The 24775-nt window shown below is 48.6% G+C and overlaps 2 protein-coding genes across 2 annotated transcripts in view; both read left to right on the top strand.

Moving 5' to 3' along the window:
• Positions 1-24775, top strand: part of LOC135899884 (uncharacterized) — a 285314-nt gene that overhangs the window by 22497 nt on the left and 238042 nt on the right. The window lies entirely within an intron of this gene.
• LOC139056157 (uncharacterized) lies at positions 1286-4205 on the top strand. The gene has a single exon (XM_070534108.1). It carries the CDS (start codon positions 1415-1417, stop codon positions 3899-3901), a length of 2487 nt encoding a protein of 828 aa, XP_070390209.1. The 5' UTR covers positions 1286-1414; the 3' UTR covers positions 3902-4205.

The following is a 24775-nucleotide window of genomic DNA, read 5'->3' as shown; positions in this document are numbered from 1 at the left end:
TTTAAAATGACAAAAACAACAAAGTTGGTAATAAAAAGTACAATGTAAATTTAGGAATGATAATTCTGTACTATTTGTCATGTAATTAAAAAAGCTTCGTTTATTCTTCAAGGAAGATTGTAGGTTAAAATTGCGCTCACTACGGCGCCTCTAGCGGGAGATTGTGCGCTCACGGGGGGATAGGATAGGATAGGAATAAACTTTATTTATCCAGCAGTTGTTGATGTTGGTGCCCGGGGCTAGGCTGCCAGTGGACCATCGCCCGAGGAAGATCTTTCGAGATCCTCGGCAACGGCCCTGGCCCGCTGGACGGCCCACTCCTGGTCTTCGGGTGCCTCGCTGAGGAGGGCAGCTTGCCATCTCTCAGCGAGGCGCCCCGCTTCAGAGGGTTCCGCTGTTGTATTCCCCCGGCCTCTTTGTCCTTGTTCGACGTGGCGTTGGCATTCCCAAAGCACATGGGCCATATCAGCCCGTTCGTGCTCGCACCACGGGCAGCCGGGCGACGGGGGAACCTTTTTAATTGTTGTGCTAGGCCTGTTTTTTTAACAACGCCCTGCGGTCGATTGTTTCGCCCTCTGTGGCCATTTATTGAACTTGAGAGTGTTCGCGGCCTGGTGTAACGAAACACAGGAGTTTACTGCATGAGGCTCTATGCAATGAAAATCCCAGGGATTGCATGATAAAAAGTGGGCCTATTTCGGAGAGCGTAATCCGCGGTCGAGCGGATCACATAGGTCGCGTGGTGGGTTATTTTCTTTTTCCGGTCGTGCTGGCTGGCCCGGCCGAAACGTACTTGCTTATGCGGTGAAACGCACTGCAGAAGACGAACAGATGTGCGGCGTTGAATTGCCCGCTTCTTGAAACCATACATATTTAGATACCATCCAAAGTGTGCGTTGGATCAGCATAATTTCCTTCTTTATTTCTCCTTCTTTTCTTTTAGATTTTCTTATTTCTTCACAGCTGTTTTCTTTGTCCTTGTCTGGCAGTTTTGCCTCTGTGGTTTTTACCCTTTTTGAGGCAATCAGAGTCTTCCTCGTTTCCTTTTGATGCTGCGTAAACATCAAGATAGAATGTGTTTCTTTGGCCTAAATTTCGAATCAATAATATTGTTCTTCTGAATTCTGAAGGCAATAAATCTTTGCGCACTTGAACAATAACTGAGAATTGAGGTATTTACTTTTTACGACATTTAGTTTCGTGTCGTAATTTTTGTAGTAGCTCTGTGCCCGTATAGCGGGCGAGCGCCATAATTTAAGAAGAAAACGCGCAAGCCTCGCGAGAGCATTCGCGAGCGCTGGCGTCCTCGCGGTCTCCTGCGTTCCAGCGATCCACGAAGAAAAGAACGCGATTCCGGTGCACCGGAGAAGGAGACCACACCAAGCAGAAGCCGCTCATTCAGTACAGCAGGCGGATGGACAGCGAGTGGGATTCATCCGGCGTCGACCAGTCGACCCTCGAAGTGTCGACCCTGACCGGTTCTGCGGACACTGACGAAGGTGAAGAGGATTTCAGCGTTACTCTCGTCGCTGTTGTGTGCTGCGTCCTGGCGTTCATCATCGCCATAGCCATCGCGCTACTCATGTTCGGAGGCCTGGAGGTCTTCGAAGATGCTGACTCAGGTGGAGGTGGTCGCGGCGGAGACGGCGGTGACGTGGAATATCCGACGAAATACCCGCCCGTTGACCGTTCCCCGCCACAGCCAGTGGTTACTGAACGCCCCACAAAGAAAGCGCCACCATCGCCACTGGTGGCCGCTCGCCCTAGAGTGACTAGGTCACCTCCTCGAACGCCAAGACCGATAACAACGAGGCCGTCTCCTATGATACGCACTAAGCCTACTACTACACCCGTCACAACAACTACAGTGAAAAAAGTGACTCCCAGACGTCTGCCACCTACGCCACCTAAACACCCTCCATCACCTCCTCGTCTGCCTCCTCCGCCTCCTCCAACAACTAAACGCCCTCCACAACCTCCTTCTCTGCCTCCTCCACCACCTAAACGTCCTCCGCCTGTTCCGATATCTGAAGACTCTCCACCACCCCCTCCTCCACCTCCTCCGCCTCCTTCGCCACCTGCACGCCCTCCACGACCTCCTCCTCCACCTCCTCCTCCAACTAAACGACCTCAACCACCTCCTCCTCTTGCGCCTCCTGCGACAACTAAACGCCGTACACCTCCTCCGACAAGTAAACGCCCTCCACCACCTCCTCCTTCACCTCCTCCGCCTTCTCCGACTACTAAACGCCGTCCACCACCTCCTCCTCCGCCTCCTCCGACAACTAAACGCCCTCAACCACCTCCTCCTCCGCCTCCTCCGCTTCCTCCGACAACTAAACGCCCTCCACCATCTCCTCCTCCGCCTCCTCCGACAACTAAACGCCGTACACCTCCTCCGACAAGTAAACGCCCTCCACCACCTCCTCCTTCACCTCCTCCGCCTCCTCCAACTACTAAACCCCGTCCGCCACCTCCTCCTCCGCCTCCTCCGACAACTAGACGCCCTCCGCCACTTCCTCCGACAACTAAACGCCCTCCACCACCGCCTCCTCCACCTCCTCCGCTTCCTCCGACAACTAAACGCCCTCCACCACCTCCTCCCCCGCCTCCTCCGACTACTAAACGCCGTCCACCACCTCCTCCTCCGTCTCCTTCGACAACTAGACGACCTCCACCACCTCCTCCTCCTCCGCCGACTCGGCCTACTCGGCCACCTCCGCCGCCTCCGCCAGTTCGACCTACTCCGCCACCTCCGCTCACACAGTCATCCATAAAACCTATCTCGCTTCTGTGCACCTTCGGTAAAAAGACAGGCGGCAGCACCGTCTATCCACCGGATGGTTTGTGCGACTACATCTTCTTCGACTCGATGTACAAGAACAATCGCAACCCGCTTGTCGGAGGACAGTGGGACTACGACGTATTCTCCATCCTCTCGAGAGCGCAGAAAGCCGACCGCACCATGTCGCAGTATGGTGCGGGTTTCGCCTTCGAACATCGCAACAAACTCATCCAGCACCTGACTAACACTTCTCTGGAAGCTTTCTGGCAACACAACTTGTTTCACTTCGGCATCATCGACTGTCCCATGCACGGCGTCACCAAGGCCGATATGGACGAAGTGTTCGTGGCACTCAAGAAGCTCGAAGACGTCGCCAAGATAGCGAGAACTTCTGGAAACGCCTCGTACGTCATCCTGGGCGCGCTGTCCGCCACTAGCCAGTGGACCGAGTACTTCAAAAACAAGTTCAAGAATACCTTCAAGCCGGACCTGTTCATCTCGCTCGGCCACCAGCTACGGGGTGATCCGGAGAAGAGCCGGTGCATCGCCACGCCACCAGCCATACTACAGAAGCCAACGGGGTTTCCAGACGAACACGACTTGCACGACGCCGCGCGAGCCCTGGCGGCCATTGCTTCGCAACGCGGCGGCCCACGGATCTCCATCTCCGTCTCGATGAAGGGTCGCTGGTCCACGCTGAAGCCGAAAGTCACGGCCGAGGTCTTCGCGCCCTGCGTCACGAGCAGCCAGGGGCCCTTCTACGGCAGCTACACTGAGGTGTGCGACACGCCGCCCTTCTCAAACAACCTGTTGCACGACGGGAAGCGGTATGCCATGCGCACCTACGACAAGGCGTCGCGGCGCATGTTCGTGTACGACAACGAGGAGACAATGTGCAAGAAGCTCTGCCTCCTCAAGGCCAACTACACCAAGCTGGAGTTCGGCGTGGCCATCTACGACCTGGACTACGAGGACACCGAAGACACCTGCTCGTCGCTCAACACTCAGGGAGCCTACAGCCGCACCAAGGTGGTGAGCACTGTGCACAGGTATTTCGCCAGCCAGTTCACCGATCCGTCTAAAGAGGCCGAGTGTTCCCAGCTGTGGCGATTGTAAGGTTGAGACTGTGACTGCACTATTTAAGGACCGACGCTCACGGTCAGGTTATTGAATAGCTTACTCCTCTTGGCCAGGGTTATTTGAACGACCCGGCGGCGAATCAAACTGCTTCCAATGCGAGTAACATTCGCAAGTTTAAGATCCAAGTGCCGGCTCCAGGAGGCGTTTGCTTGTTTTTTTATCGCGACGATGTCTCGGGAACTTGTATGCATTTTTGTGTAGCTTCTCCTTTTTTTTTTTCATTTCCCGTGTGTTCTGTAAAACGATTCTAAAAGTAAAGGGCGTGTTTTCAGTGTGGTCCCATCATTGGTTCTGTTTCACTGCACCGCACTGAATCACCTGCGAAGTAGTAAGGGCACTGCACCGAGCCATGTAGACAGAATTATTGACAGCGCATAACATTTATAATATATCTGATACGCTTGTACACGCTTGGCGATGTGTTGAGATCTGCTTAGTGATTTAGAGGTAAAAGTTAGGTGACACGCTCACCGCTTATTGCGCAGTGAAATTTAACGAATTACATGGTGTTTCGTGGGTATAATTTAGTTGCTCCTCGTCCAATACTGTACTCCCTATGGGAGGGCGCTAAAGCGCGTTTGCCTAGGCAAGAATTATGGCGAACGTATAACCCGCATCGCCTCAGTCAGTTCCCAACATTTGCACACCACGCATTCGAAAACAGCCGCGTTGGGATGAAAATATTCAAGTGCAAGAGAACGCGCTAGCGTTTGGCGCACTGAATGAATAAATGTTTAGTTTTAGTTATTGTTTTATTCGCTGCAAACATACCCAAACTACACGGAAAAGGCTCATCTTCAATACCTGTCGTGGTTCCATGCATCAATCAACACAGACGAACACGAGAGTGATGTATCTCCCTCTCTTGTTCATCTCGCGTCTCGTCATCAAGCATTTGTCGTCCAACCCGCGTCGTGATGTCGTCCCCCTCTTTCCATCGTCGTCACTCTAGCTTTGTCATCCAACTATCCTGTCACCATTGTCATGACAGTCTCAGTCATACAATTGTTGTCGTACTTTCATTGTCACGCTGTCTATTTACCATCGTCATCTCTTTAGTATCGTCATTCTGTAGTCGCCACATCGCAATACGTCGATTCATCGACTTCGTTCCTGCTTTTTTGTCCCATTCTAATTATGGTGTGGCCATTCAACCATTATTCCGGCATTGTCATCCCGCCGTCAGACTGTAGCTACCGTGCATCCGTCAATCGTCACACCGTCGCCGTGAAGCCGACGTCGGCGTGCCGTTGTCATGGTTACAGCTTCGTCATTCGGTTCTCATAGCGCCGTCGTCACGTCTTTCGTCTTCATGCAAAATATGGTGAGATCACGCAGCATTGTAGATTGGCTCGTAGACTGGTATCCCCGCCAGACTCAAAATTAAACAACAAACAAGCAGTCGCGTGGAGACGACTACAAACTTATACATATCCGCACCCGGTTATGGCGAACCACATGTTCCCCGAGGCCAGGAGTGATAAATGTAATCTTTGTGGGGCGAGGGACCCTCGACCACATAATATGGGAATGCCCGTACTCTCCCGGGGGGACGCACAAAATAAATAGTAGAGACACCTGGGAGACCTTGCTGCGCAGCTCAGACTCTGAGCTCCAGCTCCGCCTCGTCCAACTGGCTGAAGAGGCTGCGGGGACCCAAGACCTCCCAGCCTGCATCTGAGGCGGCGGCACTCGCCCCCTGACCTGCGTGTCGGGGGGTGGGTAGATCACCTTTTCCGTTGGACATTAAAGTTTATTCTATCTATCGTCCTCATGCAGTCCCTCGCCGCCCCATTGTCCTCATCATCCCATTGTCCGTCAATTGTCCTTTCATTGACGTGGTCCCGTCGTCGTTGTACCGTATTTGTCTTTCCATCGACGTCGTTCCATCGTTGTCACTGCATCGTCTTTATGCAGTCGTCGTCATGTCGCCATGAACATGGCGACGTGACGACGCTTAGCAACAAGCGCCATCGCTAAGTGGGAAAGTACTGGGGTATATCGAATATGGCCGAAACAATAGAAGTATAAGAATGACCTCGCCTTCGAGTGAACACCGCCTATGGAAACGGCTAACGGTACTGCTTCGATCGGTCAAGTGACAAGTCCACACTGAAACGACTGTGGCTCAGTTGAAACCGTGGAGCATACTCTGTTTGAGATTCGAGCGTGTGCCGACGAGCGTGCATTCCAGGAACATTGCATGCGTTCACTTACACAGAGACCTTTATCATTTGACTGTCTTGAGCCCTTTATCCTGCCTCGCGCAACAGAGGCGTGCGATGAAGTTTTTTATTTGCGTACTTAGAAAACATTGGTCAACTCGACAAACTTTAGTGCTGCTCTGATACCTTCATGCACCTTTCACGCTGCGGATTCTGTCACCTCATAGTAGGATGGCGCATATACTGACGGACTCTACCTTTGCATGCGGTTGGCCATGAGTCCGAAAAATATGTGCCCAATTTTTTTACCTTTTCCTTTTTTTCCGCGTTTCTCCTTCTGCCTTTCTCTCCCCAATTTCCTCCCCTACGCAGAGTATCATGACCGCGATGTCAATACGCCGGCTAACATTTCTGTTCCTCATTAAAGGGTTCTCTCTCTCTCTCTCTCGCTCAGAATGACCACTACAGATATTAAATGAACGTGACTTCAGGAAGAGGATGTATTGCTACATTAATCGAGCGCAAATTGCATTATCATCGAAGGCCATCATGAGATTTCTCCTGCCGTAAGTTTCTAGCCGCGTAAGCTGTTATAGGCTCATTCTGTTTTGGTTGGCGATGTTGTACGCCGCCTCCGGTGTCTGGTTTCTGCCGCAGCTATCGCGATGTCACACGATGTCACGGGCGTGCCGTGTAGAATCGACACGTGCTCACTCTGCATTGCAGTTACATATTGTGGTGCGTACAAAGCCATGCTTACCCAATTGATTCGCCATTTAGTGTTTCTTGCATGCCCCCGCCTAACTTTGCCATTGCAAAGATGCATCCCTTCAAAGGGAGGAAAATGGTGCGTCTTTAGTGCATCAAGGACAATGGTGAAAGGAAGGCATATCGCCGCTTAGAAGAAACATAGCGAACAAGAAGAAGTTTTACTAGCACGCGTAATTAAACGGTCCGTTCTTCATATCGCCGCCCGATTCATAGCCGATCCCCCGTATAGTGGTTTGAGCCAAATCTGCACCAAAACCAAACCAAACCAATCGTTCCTGAGGACTGAGAGAGAGAGAGAAAACATTTATTCGGACCATCGACGTGGTCGCTGTTGAGGTCGAGTAGGTGGTGTCCTCATTCCTGGACCCCTGTGGCCATGGCTGCTCGACGTACTTGCTGGACGAGAGCTTCTTGTCCCGCCAGGGTAGCGCCGGTCAGCTGCACCGCTCAACACTTGCATCGTATCTTGACACGCATCGAGGGATGTGGAATGTGAGCCGCCTAGTCTCGCTCCCTGTGTTACCTTTTTGCAAGGCGTTATGGCGTCTCCTCGAAAAGGACGAACCACTGCTGAAGAAGCCACTCGTAGAGGTTCATGCGCAGCTGCAATCAGGCAACTTCAGGCTCAGTAGACCACGGTGCAGAGAGCAGCACAAGCCGCAGGTCGCTGTCGACGTCGTTCTCGAAAAAAAAAACAGTGCAAAAGAGCTTCGCCGCGAAGGCCCTCTAGTGCGTGCTGCCGAAAATGCGGCCCGGCAACTTTGCCGCGACGACCCTCGTGTGCAAACAGCAGGAAATGTGGCCCGGAAGCTTCGCGGCTCACACCCTCAGGTGCTAGCAGACGATTATGAAGCCCTGGAACTTCGCAGTGCGTAGCATCTCGTGCGAGCAGCCGAATGTGAGTCCCGGGAGGTTCGCTGCGCCGACTCTTACAAGCGAGCAGACGAAATTGAGGACCGGGAGTTTCGCCGTATGTGATAACCGTCAACATAGTCGTAATGGACGGGCTAGTCATTGGTGCGGTAGGGAACCTTGCCCTCACTGAGGCAGACGATTAGGAAGTCGAAAAAAAAAACTGTGGCTCAAGTTCAACTGTGGTGCCACTGGAAGAGTGCCTCGGCTAAAAGCGGCACCGTTGCGCAGTGAAGTCGGGAGCGCTGTCCGCCCCGAGTGGGTACCAATTAATCAGGCTGACGTCACGTGTCTCCGCACAAAGTTTCCCGTGGTGCAGTCTCGTGCAATAACGATTCATGAGTCTTAGGGTGGCACATATATTAGCGTTGTTTACGAATACAACAAATGTGACCCCCAGAAACTTGTGCACGTGTAAAAGAGCTGAGCCAATTCGCTTGATGGCCTTTACATCACGAACGCAGAGGACGACTTCATGTTTTATCAAAACGCAGATAACCCAAATCCAGCACTGCGTGACCAATTCCATAGACTCAAACAACACCGCCTTGACACAATCATGCTACGTCTCTTTTTACTGCTCGATCAGCCCCACCGATTTCCCACATGCTCTGTCAACGTACGTTCTCTGACTGCACACAGGCTTGACGCCATGCACGATTACATCTTAATGCGAATATCCCTACTAAGTTTCTCCGAAACTGGGGTAGTCCACATGAGATCACCGGCTGCAGGTGTGTCGTGTAAGCAAATAATAACAGCGCGCAGTGCCTCAGGTGTGGCAATATACGAACGGGAAACTGTGTGTGTGCCATTCAAACTCGTAAGAGCCCCGGACGTATGCTTTGCCGACGTGGGTGCAGTGCGTAACACCGAGGTCATTGTGATTGCCTGAGTGGTTGTGTCGCCAGACGCTCAACATAGGACGATTGCGAACTTCCTGGCACATACTTTTCTTCCTCACGATGATGTGCCCCTAATTTTTACGAGAGATTTCATTGTAAACACGAAGGATCGCCACAACGCCTGGTTCGTACACTGTGTCAAATACAGAATGCAGCTCTTCGCACACCATTCCTTGTTTTAACTTTGTATTTACAAATATCGAAGCACCCTCTTGCCCCGCTGAATGTCCTTCTCGACCTACTCTTCTGACCATAAAGCACGCTTGAATGTGTTCGAATAAATGTGTCCAAATAAAAGCACGACGTGTAATACACTTATTACTTGCAGATGCGGTGGTCAATCAGTTTACGACGGTCTTATGTGTAGACTCTCCTTCAGTTTGCGCTTCGACTGTCCTGCGTGTACCGTGCAAGCCTGTGGCTTCCTTTTTTTCCAATCTTCAAGTATAAATGGAGTTAAAGGTGATTGAGAGCTGTTATCGCACCACCGCGCGTTTTTCTTTTTCCTTTCGTCTTCCCTAGCATACTGGCAGCTGCACTGGGGAACTGTAGGACATTGTGCTAGGGGGGAAAGAGCGTAACAGCCTGAAGGCGCCACACAAAAGTTACGTCGGCCGCATGTCAGGCATTGGACATATTATTGCGATTAATATTCTTAGCGTACTTTAGGCAGGCCTAATCTATCTATCTATCTATCTATCTATCTATCTATCTATCTATCTATCTATCTATCTATCTATCTATCTATCTATCTATCTATCTATCTATCTATCTATCTATCTATCTATCTATCTATCTATCTATCTATCTATCTATCTATCTATCTATCTATCTATCTATCTGTCTGTCTGTCTGTCTGTCTGTCTGTCTGTCTGTCTGTCTGTCTGTCTGTCTGTCTGTCTGTCTGTCTGTCTGTCTGTCTGTCTTTCTCTCTATCTATCTATCTATCTATCTATCTATCTATCTATCTATCTATCTATCTATCTATCTATCTATCTATCTATCTATCTATCTATCTATCTATCTATCTATCTATCTATCTATCTATCTATCTATCTATCTATCTATCTATCTGTCTATCTGTCTATCTATCTGTCTGTCTGTCTGTCTGTCTGTCTGTCTGTCTGTCTGTCTGTCTGTCTGTCTGTCTGTCTTTCTGTCTTTCTGTCTGTCTGTCTGTCTGTCTGTCTGTCTGTCTGTCTGTCTGTCTGTCTGTCTGTCTGTCTGTCTGTCTGTCTGTCTGTCTGTCTGTCTGTCTGTGTGTCTGTGTGTCTGTCTGTCTCTATCTATCTATCTATCTATCTATCTATCTATCTATCTATCTATCTATCTATCTATCTATCTATCTATCTATCTATCTATCTATCTATCTATCTGTCTATCTATCTATCTATCTATCTATCCTATTGCGCCGACACCGTGACCCCAGGTGCACTAGCTATGTTCTTTTGGTCCTGGTCGCGTCGTCATCGTTCCATCGTCGTCATTCCAGCTTCGTCATTTGACTCTGGCTATGCCGTCGCCGACACGCCTTTTGCGCAGGCACAGTGACCTGTCTAATAGATGGCACCACTACTTACGTGCTAGTGATCACAATGCAGTCGTGGTCTTTGCATCGTCGTCATTCCAACTTCGTCCTCTGACTGTCTTCATGGCGTTGATGTCATACCCTCTTGGCCATGCCATTTTCCTCGCATCGTTGTTGTGGTATCGTCGTCATGCAATCGTCTTCACGCCGTCGTGGCCATTCCGTCGTCGTCCTTTTACTTTCGTTTTCCTACCCTCGAACTGCTGCCATGGTCACGCTATTGTCTTCATACAGACTTCGTTATGCACTCGTCTTCACGCCGTCGTCTTCATACTCTGGTCTCCATCATAATCTCTTCGCATCATTGTCATGCCATCGTTGTCATTGCGTCGTTGTCATACCGTGGTCGTCATCCCACTGTCCCCATGCCGTCGTGTCACACTGTCGCATAGTGCAGATCAGGTACTGTGCATCTCAGTGTCGCATATAACGCGAAACGAGACGGCCAGAGGTGGTCTACAGAAATGCAGACGCGTGCTCCGACACACTTTTATTGTCACGTCGTAGTGGTCGATGCTTCGCCGACCAAGTATAGTGAAAGACAGTGACAGATACACGGCGAATCAAGGTGAAACAGTGCGGCAGAAGGTGCACGCAAGTGCAGACGTGAGCTCCAGCTTAAACACACCTTCGTCAATTTTTCGCCTTCGTTCCCACCGTCGTAATTCCCTTGACGTCAAGCGGTCATCTTCAAAAGCTGTCGTCATGCGTATTGTTGTGACGCTGTCGTCCTCATGTCATCATAATAATTATACCATCATACCGTTGTTATCGTGCCGTCGTCATCCCTCCAGCGTCATCACCCCACCATCGCCACACTGGCGGCGTCGTTCCTTCCTCATCACGTTGTCCTCGTCAGTGACGTCGTCAAGTCATTTTTGTCACGCAATTATCGTCACCCCATCGTCGTCAAGGCGTCTCCGTCATAGAGCCATCGTTACGTCATCGTGGCCGTCCACCATCGCCATTTTGTAGTAGTAACAATCGAGCTGTCAAGAAGCGAGCCCCGCCCCCATCCGCAATCAGTTTTCGCAACCAAGAGCGAGATTTAGTGATATGGAGTGAGCATGATGGCCTAATGCCGACTGTTTAAATACCAGTGTCGTCATGCGATTGTTGTGATTCCTTCGTGGTCGTTGTGCCATCGTTATACAGTCGTCGTTAGGCCATCATGGCCATTCCATGCCACTAAGGTCTCACTTTTGGTTCGGATAAAGTGATTGCGGATGGGGAGTCTCTTTGACAGCTGGATTGACGCATCGGAGCTCTCATTGAGGATCAGTGTCCACCGATGTTTATGCCACAGCATAAAAGTGTAGCGAGAATGGTGACGTTCAAAAAACGGCGACAGCAACACAAACCGCTGTACAAAAGCCGGTTACTCGCGATCTATGCACGTTGATGTGGGGACGTCGATATCGCCCCAGGCTTCTCGGACTCTCTCCATGCCGTTGTTGTCACGCCAGCGTGGTCATAGAGGCTTCGTGATGCAGTTGTCTTCACGCCATTGTCCCTATACACTCACCGTCATCCGACTGTTCTCATACCGCTGTCATTGTGTCGTCGTCATGCATTCGCTATCATATCATCGTCATATCATCATGTCATACACTTCTCATCGTACATGCCCTCCCTTCCCCCATCTGGCCTCGTTCAACACACGCGCACTACGCTTCAATTTACGTTTTCCAGTACTTTCTCAGTGTGCTAAAAATATTTGCTTGGCGTCGTGTGCATCTTTCGGTGTTCGCAAGGCGTAATGTTTTACAAATTTATCTTGCTCTGATTATGGTATGTTCACTCGTTGCAAAGATGTCTGTCAAGACATGTCTGTTGCCGTCATTCTGCCCTTGAATTATATAATTTATAGTATTTGAGTTTCTGGCGTTTGTTTCTTGTACCTGTGCATGAATCACGTTCTCCCTAGTACCTGCATTGGACTTGCTTTGGCAACTTTTTCTGTTGCGCTACTAGATTTGTTTCTCTTTGTTTCCAAATCTGTTTTTGAGTTAGAACCCACTCCTGCCTAAGGCCCCATATGAGAGGTTGGCGGTACTCCTGAAATAAATAAACTTCGCCCATTTTCTCTAAATGGTGTATGCGCCGCCAATTTTGGACGCCTTGGTTGTAGAAAGAAATTGAGAGAAATGTGAAGCAGACCAGCATCACCAAAGGTATCACATGGTAAAAGTCAATAAAATATAAAGGAATAGGGGTTTACAATAAACCACAGCGCACATTTTAAGAAAGCCAAATGAGAAAACAAACCAATTAGATATGGCGTTTGTTGGCGTGACGTTGAAACAGATACATATACCGCCATATATATACCCTAAAGTGCTTGAAGGACTAACAAGAAACGGCTCTTTAAGGCGGCAAAGCGCAGGGGCACACCGCTGTCTTGGATGAAACAGCAGGCTGCGAAAAAAGAGTACTGTCGTGCTCTTCGCACCACCAAACACAAATTTATGTCGTGTGACCTTCAGTCGCTTGTTAAACATGACCCTAGAAAGTTTTGGACATCGATTTCTCCCACCAGCAATGCCGTTGAAATCATTTCACTGGAGGATGATGGCGGGACAAACGTTAAGCCGTAGGATCGCGCTGCTTTATTCAATAATTACTTTAGGGGTGTTTTTACAAAGTAAGACCATTCCAGCATCCCATCTACGGAAGAATTCGTTTACACATACATGGATCCCGTAGTCATAACTACTGCCGGAATCGCAGCATTGATTAACAACCTCAAAGTGTCAAAATGCGCAGGAATTCATTATATTATTGCCAAAATGCTTCAATACAATGTCACGGTATCTAGTCTCACACATGCCCACATCTTTAAACAATCATTATCAGCGAGTGAAATACCGCATGAAGGCAAAATCATACCAATATTCAAATCAGGCAAGAAATCTAATGTTATACCTGGGCCCCACGGGCGAAGTTAATGCCAATAACAGTTTAAGACCATAAGTTTCTTAATGCCATTATATTTTGACCGCTGGTACACGCACGTACTTAATGACATTAAACATTGTGGTAGTGATAGCTGCAGTGAAACGGTTGAGTTTGCTTGCCAATCGTAATACAATAAATCCAGTTATATAGGCAGCAGATGTTTAAGAAATGGCATGATAAACATTAATCGGCGTATTGTGTGTAGTTTACTTCAGGAACGTCATTGTTGCACCCAACCGTACCCTGTTAAAAGCCAAAGCTAGCTCGACGGCCAATCCGTAGCGTGCCCAAAGCATTGAAATTGGAAAAATAGTGCTCACTACTTGCAAGCGCTCAAGGAGCGATCCTGAAAATTTTGGCCGTGTGCTCCAGTTGGTTCTGGTGTATGTGCTTCTTCGAGCCAAACATCGTCGAGAAATTGGAAGGCTTCAGTATGAGGCCGACAAAGCAAGGAGCCGCCGCCGTGCAATCGAAGAGCTTCTCCTGGCTAACGAGCTCACGATTAATCCTCTAGCCGGGCGTAGCGGCAAGATCACCTGCTAATCTCTAGGAAAATAAAGAGCTCCCTTTAAGAAAAGTGCAGAATATATTAGATGTTTTGATCTACAAGTTAGCTTAATTTTGTCAGAATGTGGTCACCACGGCCACGGCGAGGACATTGGGAACGGGAGTACGCATTCGACGGCCAAGAGAGTTACGAGAACGTACTAGGCCGCGAATGGCATTTAGCGTTATTGCCATTAAGCATCTCCGTGTGGCACACGGAGAATGACATTAAAGTTTATAGCATTAGCCAGTTAATGTCATTTTCTGTGCCCATGTGACGGGGGCATTAGCGATCATCGTCCGATATCGAGTGTCCCATGCAAATTACTTGAACTACTTTTTTTTTACCTGAACCTATACGGTTTTAGAAGATGTTGCTCGTGTGACACACAACTCTTAGAATTTACGAATGATTTACTCAAGCACATGGATAGTAACCTAGACATCGACTGCATATTCGACGACTTTTCTAAAGCTTTCGATCATCTAATATTTAAACTTTCGTCCCTTAATTTAGATTCTTTAACTTCATTCTGGGTGAAAAATTTTATTTCCTTCGGTAAAAAACACACCGTTACCAACTCCTTCTCATCTACTCTTACTGATGTCACCTCCGGCGTCCCCCAGGATAGTGTTTTGGGCCCCTTGTAATATTTAATTTACATTAATGATCGACCTGCGGGTATCTCCTCTAAGATGCGACTTTTAACACACGATTGCGCAATCTACAGTAAAATATCTTCTTCAGCTCATCATCTTGGTCTCCAACAGGACCTGGATCTCGTAATTAATTGGCTCTCACGCTGGGAAATGTCTCTTAATACCGATAAATGTAAACTAATGACCTGCACCTGCAAGAAATGGGCTTCAGCATCTAAATAGACTCTAAATAACTGCCACCGTAGCATGCATAACGTCTTACAAGTACAGTGGCGTGCATGCTTCACTCAAACTTTCATGGACTACTCACATGGATACAATCAGACTGCAGACATCACGCACCCTCGGCTACCTTAAACGAAACCTTCACGACGCTCCTACTTCGACCAAATCACTAGCATATCTAACATTCGTCCGTCCTCAACTTGAATACCCGTCATCAATTTCATCACCTCATCAAACCTATCTAATCAACGCTCTTGAACGTGTTCAAAACAGCGCCGCGGGTTTCATCGCCAAAGACTGTAGCTGTCATTCCAGTGTTACTAATATATGATATTACCTGTCCCCATTCTCCTTAGAATCACGCAGAAGTATTCCTATAATCTACTAATTTCATAAAATAACAGACCATTAGCACCAAACCACCCTCCATCTTTCCCAACCGTTACGGAAGTCTCGCCGTTTGCCCAACAATCACTCTTTCAAACGTATTTCTGGGCACACAAACGCCATCAATTCATCAGTCTTACCACTAGCAATTGAACTAGGAAATAGTCTCCCTGATAACGTTGTCGACGTTCATGACCCTGTTCAGTTTCGTCATGGAGTAACGGCTATTTTTTCGTAACCAATCGCTTTCATTAACTTTCTCTTAATTATGTACGCGCTTCTCGCTAACTTCTGTAGTTGGCAATGTCAAGATATGTGCCCTTACATTACCTTTGTAATATTTGACTGTGTTAAATGATGCACCCTTACATTGTGTATGTCGGCAATCATTCCGATATACTATATCGCGTTCCGCTAACTATTAGGTAACGTCACGTCGTTTTATATAGGTTAATGTACGTATCATGTAGTCGTTATCTCTTTCCATTCCTTGTAATTCTTCCACTTATGAAGATATATATTGTATAATCCCTCCCTCACACTATACTCCTACTGCACTGCTACCTGGGACGTTTCTTGAATAAATAAAAAAAAATTCCCTTCGCTCCAGGGCAAGGTGCGGACACCTACAGCGGCTGCGTTTGTGTTGAATTGAATTCTGGGCTTTTTTTTACGTGCCGAAAATCCCGATTTGATTGTGAGGCACGCCGTAGTGGGGGGCTACATAATAATTTTGACTGCCTGGGGATCCTTAAAGGGACTGACAACTGGCCAGAATGTGTTGTCAGGCTCTGCCGGAAATGAAATGACCATAATTTATAATGATAGAATCCAGCACGCTATCCACAAGTTACGACTCGTACTAAGCGCATCACTTTCCCATGAATCGAGTAGATGGCCCTCATATTTCTCCACTCCATAGTTGGTTGCCTTCATTTTTGCTCAGGCCTGTAGCAGTGCACCAAAGCTTTATCGCAGGTAACGATGCGATTAAAAATTCGAGTCCCTCTTTTTTTGTTTGTGTGCAAATGGCACTGAGAGCCGCTCAATTACGTAAAAACGTGCCAGCTAGCGTCCCACAGTCAAAAGACGGGGGACCCATCGCGCAGACATTATATATGGAGTCGTAGGTCGTTTGTTCCTATATACAGTAAAAGCTCGTTAATTCGAACCGCAAGGGGAAGCCGCTTCAGTTCGAATTAACGAAAGTTCGAACTAACGAAAGTGAAGGAGGGCAACAGCACACTGCGATTTGGAAGCAGTATACAGGGCATGTCAGAAATTTGACGTGTCAGAAAGTGATGGCGTGTGCCGCGGGCACATGCCATCTTCAAGTCGAAGCTTTGGTTCCTACTGTGCCCCACCACCGCTGTCCACCGAAAGGAACGTTAGCCGAGGCTTAACACCATCCCAATGAATCGCGACGGCCGATACCTCCTAAGCCGAAAACAGAGGTGCACAACCGATGAAGACTGCCGAGACAAAGACGCTGAACATGTGAACGTGGCGAAGGCCCTGATTCGTTGGTTCTTGATTGTAAGCGCAGCTGCGACGTACTTAATTCGCTGTGTTTTGGAGCTTGCCGTGCCATCTCCGCACAACATTAGCAGCTGTACAAGGTTTGCAAAGCCTCCGAGATTCCCAACGGGCAAGAAGTCTCCGAGGTTACGTAGAACGGAGAGGCGGCAGCCGCCGCTGCCTTCTGGCTGACCTCGCGTCGGTTAGATTTTTGCCCGATTTTGCCTTCTCTCGCCGTTTTCTCCGTTTCGGAGGCAATACAGCCTTGTGTGTAGGCAGTAGGCGCGTTTCTCTGGCCGTGTGCCAGGCGAGCGTAGTTCGAATTATCCGTAAGGGAACCTTCTCGCGTTTGAATTAACGGACTTTTTTATACATAGACTTCTATGGAGCTTGGCCGGACCAAATCGTACAGTTCGAATTATCCATAAATTCGAATTATTGAAGTTCGAATTAACGAGTTTTCACTGTATTAAGCATTTACATAACTTATTCCTCCCCGCCCCCCTTCCTCCCTATCATAGAACAAAATTTAAAGTAACCGGTGAAACGGCGGTTGCCCCCAGAAGATTAGAAATGCCTTGAATGTTCTGCTCCATATTTTGGTCCGTGAGCGATGATCATGGTTCTCGTTTTCGACCTGCTCACTGGCTCCTATGAATTTACTATGCCAGCAAAAACACTCGCGACCTTGGCAGTGTTTGATCCCCAAACTGTTACCATGCATCTGTAGAGCTTTGGTCGATTCTACACCCCAGCAGGCAAAGAACCGTATGAAGATATTGTTGAAAGAAGAAAGCAGGCCCACGAGTATATAACATAATCTATATTTACAACAGGGGTAGATGGCGTTCAGGTAACTGCCAGACTCCGTCTTCCTCTAGTCCAATACAACTTCTTCCTTCTCTTCACCGGAACATCACCCTCTCGGCAGAGTAGCTCCGTCCCGGTGCAAGTTATAGAGCCTTACTTGAAGGGGGGAGATAGGGCTTGAGCCTGACGACGTGAGCAACATCGCTAGTGACGTTGGGAGGCACTGAAGGCTGGCCGACTGGGGCGATCTCGTATGTCACGTCGGACAGTTGGCGTTAGATCTTGTACGGACCAGAATAACGCGAAAGTAGTTTTTCCGACAAGCCGACGCAACGTGAAGGCGTCCAGAGAAGGACAACGGAACCAGGTGAAAAATGGGAGCCTCGGTGCCGAAGGTCGTAGCGTCGCTATTGAGAAGCTTGCGAGACTGTGAGGCGATGACTGGCGACTTCCCGGGCCTATGGGCGGCTAAGTCAATAGCATCGCGGGCGTAACCAGTGCTGGGTGATTGTACTGCGGAAGGTAGCAACGTGTCAAAGGGCAAGGTGGGGTCGCGGCAATACAACAGGTAAAATGGTGAAAATCCGGCAGTGTCATGACGGGACGAGTTGTATGCGAACGTGATGTACGGTAAAGCGACGTGCCACTCGCGGTGATCGTCGGAAACGTACATGACCAGCATTTCAGTTACTGTGCGGTTGAGTCGCTCGGAGAGGCCGTTCGTTTGAGGGTGGTACGCGGTAGCAATCTGGTGTTCTGTAGAACAGGAGCGGAGCAGATCATCGACGACCTTTGATAGAAAGTAGCGGCCGTGATATGTCAGCAACTGGCGAAGGGCGCCGTGGTGCAGGATGACTTCGCATAGTAAGAAGTCGGCGACATCTGTAGCGATGCGGGTTGGTAGCGCTCATGCGATGGCATACTTCGTGGCATAATCTGTTGCTACAGCAATCGATTTGTTTCCTTTGATGGAAATTGCAAAGGGGCCCAGGAGGTCTAGGCCCACACGGAAGAAGGGCTCTGTAGGGATATCTATTGGTTGTAGGAAACCAGCGGGAGGCTTAGCAGGCATCTTCCGGCGCTGACACAGGTCGCAAGAAGCGACATAACGGCGCACAGCGCGAGAAATGGCGGGCCAGAAGAAGCGGCGCCGCAGGCGGTCGTATGTACGAGTGCTGCCCAGATGTCCAGCAGTAGGAGCGTCGTGAAATTGCTGGAGCATGGCGAGTCGAAGGTGCTTGGGAACGACTAGGAGGAGCTCCGGGCCGTCAGGACGAATGCTACGACGGTATAAAGTTCCATCGCGCAAGGTGAACATCAGGAAGGACGGGTCGTTGGACGAGGAGCTCAGGCGTTCCATAAGTGTTCGAAGAACAGGATCTTTGCTCTGCTCGTCACCAATATGGAGGAAGCCGGAGAGCCATAGAACACTGATGTCCGCGTCTGCATCGGTATCGTCCGGTTGATACACGGGTATGCGGGACAGGCAGGCAGCATCTTTATGCAGGCGCCCTGACTTTTACATAATAGAATATGTATATTCTTGTAGACGCAATGCCCAACGTGCAAGTCGTCCAGTTGGGTCTTTCAAAGAGGAGAGCCAGCAGAGGGCGTAATGGTCGGTTACGACGCAGAAGCTTCGACCGAAAAGGTACGGCCGAAATTTCGCGACCGCCCATACGAGCGCTAGACATTCTTTCTCAGTAATGGAGTAATTTCGCTCGGGCGTGGAAAGAAGGCGGCTAGCGTAAGCGATGACACGGTCTTGGCCCTGCTGACGCTGAGCGAGGACAGCGCCGATGCCATGACCACTCGTATCAGTTCGTACTTCAGTGGGTGCAGAAGGCTCAAAGTGTGACAGAATGGGGAAAGTTGTAAGCCGCTCAATCAGGGTAGAGAAGGCTTTCTCCTGCAGTGGTCCCCAAGAGAAACAGACGTGTTTCTTAAGAAGGCCAGTAAAAGGGTGAGCGATGTACAGGAAAGGTACGGGAAAATAGCGCATCGCGGGAACTTTGTGTGGATCAGGTTGGATTCCGGTGGCGTTTACGAGATGGCCGAGCATGTTAATTTCACGGTGACTGAAAGGGCACTTGGAGAAGTTTAGCTGAAGGCCAGCCCTGCGAAACAGGGAGAGTATGGTCATGAGGCGCCGCGGGTGGCTCTCAAAGTTCGGCGAAAAGACAATTAATCGCATCGTCAAGGTAACAGAGGCATGTAGACCACTTCAAGCCGCGCTTGCAAGAGAGCGTCCGTCATTCGCTCGAATGTAGCTGGCGCATTGCATAAACCAAAGAGCATGACTTTAAATTAGTACAGACCGTCCGCTGTGACGAAGGCGGTTTTCTCGTGGTCCATCTCATCGACGCTAATCTGCCAATAGCCGGAGCGGAGGTCAATTAATGAAAAATATTGGGATCCGTGAAGTCAGTCAAGAGCCTCATCAATGCGAGGCAGGGGATAAACATCTTTCTTTGCTATCCTGTTGAGGTGACGGTAGTCAATGCAGAAGTGCCATGAGTTCTCTTTTTTTCTTTACTAGGACAACGGGTGATGCCCACGGGCTACTGGAAGATTCAATGATGTCTTTGGCCATCATCCTGTCTACCTCTTTCTGTATGATGGCCCTTTCTGTATCGGAGACACGATATGGCCGCCTATGAATGGGGCTGGCGTCACCGGTGTTGATGCGATGCGTGACAACAGACGTCTGGCCTAGTGGACGGTCGTCCAAATCAAAGATAACCCGATAAGATGACAGGAGGTGATGGAGAGCTGCTGTTTTCTCGGAAGGAAGGTCAGGGGCGATTATCTTAGAAACATCGTCCGCGGGCGTAGAGTACGGAGGAGTGGGTGACAAAGGTCCGTTGGTACTGAGGAAGGAGTCAGATGTCAAATAAGAAACCTCAAATTCTTCCAACCAAGTGATAGGCGCTATGGTGATACCGTGTGGCAGCATATGGGACGAAAATCCAAAATTGAGGATGGGCACGCGAGTAAAGTTTTCGCGGATCCGGATTAAGGTGCTCGGCAGGGCAATATTTCGCGACAAAACGACGTCAGTAAGCGGCGACACGACGTACTCGCCATCAGGTACGGGAGGACAGGGCGTCAGGAGGACATTTGTAGCCGTTTGTGGAGACAGCCTTGCAAACTCAGCAGAACCTAAGCGGTGTGAAGCACAAGTTGTTGCATCGGCAGGAAGCGGCAGATCCAACTGTACAACACCTGCGGAGCAGTCAATTCGGGCAGAGTGTTTTGAAAGGAAGTCGAGGCCGAGAATTAGGTCGTGCGGACAGTGTTCAAGGATGATACAGAGAAGAACGGTATAATGGCCTCCAATTGTCACACGTGCTGTGCACATTCCAAGGGCAGGTGAAGTACTCCCATCGGCGACTCGCACAGTGCCCGGTACGGCGGGTGTCAGAACCTTTCTGAGCCTTCGGCGCAGAGTAGCGCTCATGACTGAAAGCTGCGCTCCTGTATCAACGAGAGATCTAACAGGAACGCCATCAACTTCAATGTCCAGTAGGTTTCCACATGTAGGCAGGGTCAACAGAGAATTTGTGGGCCAGGTCGGAGTTTCAGCTTCACCTACGGGAGCTGCACCGCCTAGTTTCCTGAAGCGAAGCGACCGGTTGCAGAAGGGGACGAAGAGTGGTGAACGAGAGGCGAACGGGACCGACGACCTTGCGGAGACGGGGAGCGGCTGGATCTTGGTGGAGCACTGTCGGCGTTGATGTTCCTAGTCGGCGTATAGGGCGAGAAAGTACGATTGTCTGGTACTTGGCGGTAGGGACTAGGAGACAACCACCGAGGAGGCGACGACCAGTGGACATCCGAGCGCGGCACGCAAGCTCTTTTTTTGCTGCCAGCTGATGACCGACAGGTCTGCCAAACATGTCTCGCATTTTTTCTTTGCAGACATCCCAGCTCGTTAGGTCAGCTTCGTGTGTGTCGTACCATTGCTTCGCAGGTCCTCTTAGATAAAATATCACGTTTGCTAGCATCATTGTTGGATCCCACCTGTTAATGTCGCACCCTCGCTCGTACATCGTAAGCCAGTCCTCGACGTCAGCGTTGTCAGTGCCACAAAATGTCCCTGGATTCTGCGGATGAGTGAGGATGACCGTTGGCACGGGCTGTTGAGGCGTTCTCGCTTGTGTCGGTTGATTTGCCATTGTGGCGGCAGGTAGATGACGTCCGCTGCGAAGTTCCGTGATTATACCCCGCACCTTCCACCAAAATGTTGCAGGAAGAAAGCAGGCCCACGAGAATAAAATATTTTATATTTACAACAGAGGTATATGACGTTCCGGTAACTGCCAGACTTCGTCTTGTCTTGTGTCCCAGACAGTGGCGCGTCCCCACTATGAGGGATTGGCCAAGAAGCAGGCGGTTATCCATACGGTAAGAAGTATAGAGAAACTAGATTTGAATGGTGGAACGTGGGACGATAGAATTGTAATTTAATCTTGCAATGAAAATATTGTTAAAAATTTTGATAGAATAATTTAACGTAAAGAAATGAAATAATAGAAAATATGGATAATTGAAGAAAATCAGCAAGGTACTCTTTTCGTCTCTCTAATGAAATTGTAAACTGCAAGAAAAGCATCCCTGTGGCTGGATCCCAGTGAAGTCACCCCGAAAGAAAGAATGCTTGGCGAGGTTAGTGATAGGCCAAGTTTGCTAAATGAGTAATCTAATATTTTCATTGTCTTGTAAAGCGGCGGCATGAGAGAAAATAATCTTCGATAGTTTCAGGTGCACTGCAAAAAGAACATAGAGGGGACATAGTGAGACCAGACCTGTGTAAGTAAAAATTTAGAGGAGGTATACGACATCTCAATTTTGTAAATGATACTTCCAATTCCCTTGAAGGACACCGATTAATATTGCATGGAAAGCCGAGATCATGGAGTTCAGAACGCGGTGTTAGCATGGATATTGCAGAATTTTGAGATATAGCGAAATTTGTCTACCTAGCCGCGGTGACATAAGCTGATGTCGGCAAAACCGTTTTGATAAGGCCGTTCAGGGATGCTCGTGCGAGTGAATCGGCCATTTGATTCAAGTGCAACCCATGATGTCCCGGTACCCAAAGCAAACATACTTTTCGTAAGTACGGAGGTACCATCGAACGAAATGTTCTTTGAATTGCTGAATTTAAAGATGGAGTTAGTGCTGTGCATACAGATAGCGAGTCCGTCACCATAACAGCTAATGGGTCTTTTTTTGGGGAGTTTTCGTAGTGCTAATATAATCGCTAATAATTCTGCCTGAAATACAGGTGTGAAGTCGGGAAGGCGAAGGGAGTAGGACCATTGAAGGGATTCAGAGAAGTTCCCCACCCACTCCTGCCTTCTCATTTCAAACAGAAGCGTCAGTAGCTATTACGTTGTCAGTGGTTAGCTGGTGTAGGTGGCCGTGTAAGATATTAATTAAATCTCGCCTTGGTAATAGTTTCGCATGATTAGCAAATATGTACTCGAACTCAATTTTTAGCTCTGTAACGGCATCATTTGAATGGTAAACTTGGCGTATGGACACATGCAATTTTTGTAACTGTGCTTGTACGAATACTACCTGAGGACTGTGGAATCTCGACCACGATACTTGGAAAAACTCAGCAGGTTCATTCATAAAAGCATATTGCGTAGGTCTTTTTAAATATTCATAAATTTTTATAAATGTCTGAACCGTAAGTATGCCGAATCTGCAATCTAGGGTGGGTATGTGAGCTTCCTGATATAAAACAGAGTTTGCAACAAATGTAGGTAGCCCAAGGCATGAACGTAGAGCTTCACTTTCTAAAAGTATGAGAGGTTTAATTATGTAGGTGGGGCCACCGGAAAATATCACGCAGCCGAATTCCAATATGGGCCGAACATACATTTTATAGATCATCAGTAAGGTATCCCTGCGTAGTCCAGAGCGACGGTGGCTGAGCCGGCGGAGCATAGCTACGGCTCGTTCTGCCTTTGTTTTAATATGTTCAATGTGACTGCGCCAGGTGAGTTTGCCATCGTAAATGACACCAAGGCACTTGACTTCGTCAACTTGAGGAATGATTTCCTGTCGGTATTGTAAAGATTTAATAATACCGCACTTATTATACCGTAATACCGTATACTAATACCGAACTTTTGCTAATATTTAACGACATGCATCGCCCCTCTAGCCATGTCTCCAGCGTTCCTAAGTATTTCTGCAGCGACTGTTGTAGTGAATGTATATTATTTCCGGACGTGAAAAATGCGATATCATCCGCGTAAACATAAACATGTACTTCCGGACACAAAGGAATTGTGCTTAGCAAAATGTTAAATAATATAGGAGAAAGAACGGAACCCTGTGGTGCACCTCTTGTCTGCTTGTGTTTGGATGCCGAAATACCGTGTTGGTAACAATAAAACTCTCTATCTCTTATAAATTTATAGATGCAAGCGGTTATATAATTTGGTAAGTTCGTAGACTGAAGTTTGTCGAATAAAATACTATGTTCCACAGAGTCGTATGCTTTTGATACATCTAGCATCACCAAAGCTGCGTACTCTCGTTTGCGGCGAGCAAGTTTAACGCGGCTCTCTAAATCTACATGGGTGCACCATATGGAGTGGCCGGGACGAAATTCGTCTTCCTCTAGTCCCAATACAACTTCTTCCTTCTCTTCACGGTAACAATATGGTGCACCATTGATGGGTGTACCTCTTTCTGAGAGATCGTACGACGCACTGCGGAAGATATGTAATGATACTGTCCGACTGCTCGCTGCAGGATATAGACGTTGTTGAAGGGAGGAACTTGCTCTCATCAAGAACTATGAGTAAGGGATTTATTTACGATATTTAGATTACGACACGAGATACATTTCAACAGTCTAGCATGACTCCCAAAAGGAGCACGAAAGACGAAGCACCAAGCACAAATCCGACACGCCTGAGCACACAACAAACAAGCACAGGAAGTAGCCGAAAACTTCTGCTTAAACACCCACTGTCCTCCCTAGATCCTTAGGTGAGGGAAAACTGCCGTCTAACCTTCGTCCATTCGGACCGTCCACAGTCGTCGTTGGAGGCATCGTCGACCCGCCTTGGAGGGGGAGGGTTCACACACTCTCTTCCGCACTTTGTTCTCACTGAACACACTGAGGTGAACGGGTCCTCGTACACATGGGTTGTCACGCTTGACCCCAGCGAGCGCCTCTTGAGTCCAGCGCTGACTTCTCCCACTCGAAAACGCCAAAACGGACAAACTGTCCGTGCCATTCAGAACAGTGGTCAGCGATAATGGAACTTGGCAGATTGTGTTTAGCAAGTTTCTTCAAAAGCACCTTACATCCCTTAATGTTCAAGATCCGTACGCCTCAAAACTTTCAAATGATGTTGTTAGGTTTCTTGAGGAA

The sequence above is a fragment of the Dermacentor albipictus genome, chromosome 2, assembly GCF_038994185.2.
Source record: "Dermacentor albipictus isolate Rhodes 1998 colony chromosome 2, USDA_Dalb.pri_finalv2, whole genome shotgun sequence".
NCBI classification, from domain to species: Eukaryota; Metazoa; Arthropoda; class Arachnida; order Ixodida; family Ixodidae; genus Dermacentor; species Dermacentor albipictus.
The sequence above is the reverse complement of the archived record's forward strand: the minus strand, read 5'-3'. Positions and strand labels throughout refer to the sequence as shown.

Coding starts and splice junctions, on each gene's coding strand:
- LOC139056157 (XM_070534108.1), top strand. CDS start 1,415: ATGGACAGCGAGTGGGATTCATCCGGCGTCGACCAGTCGACCCTCGAA.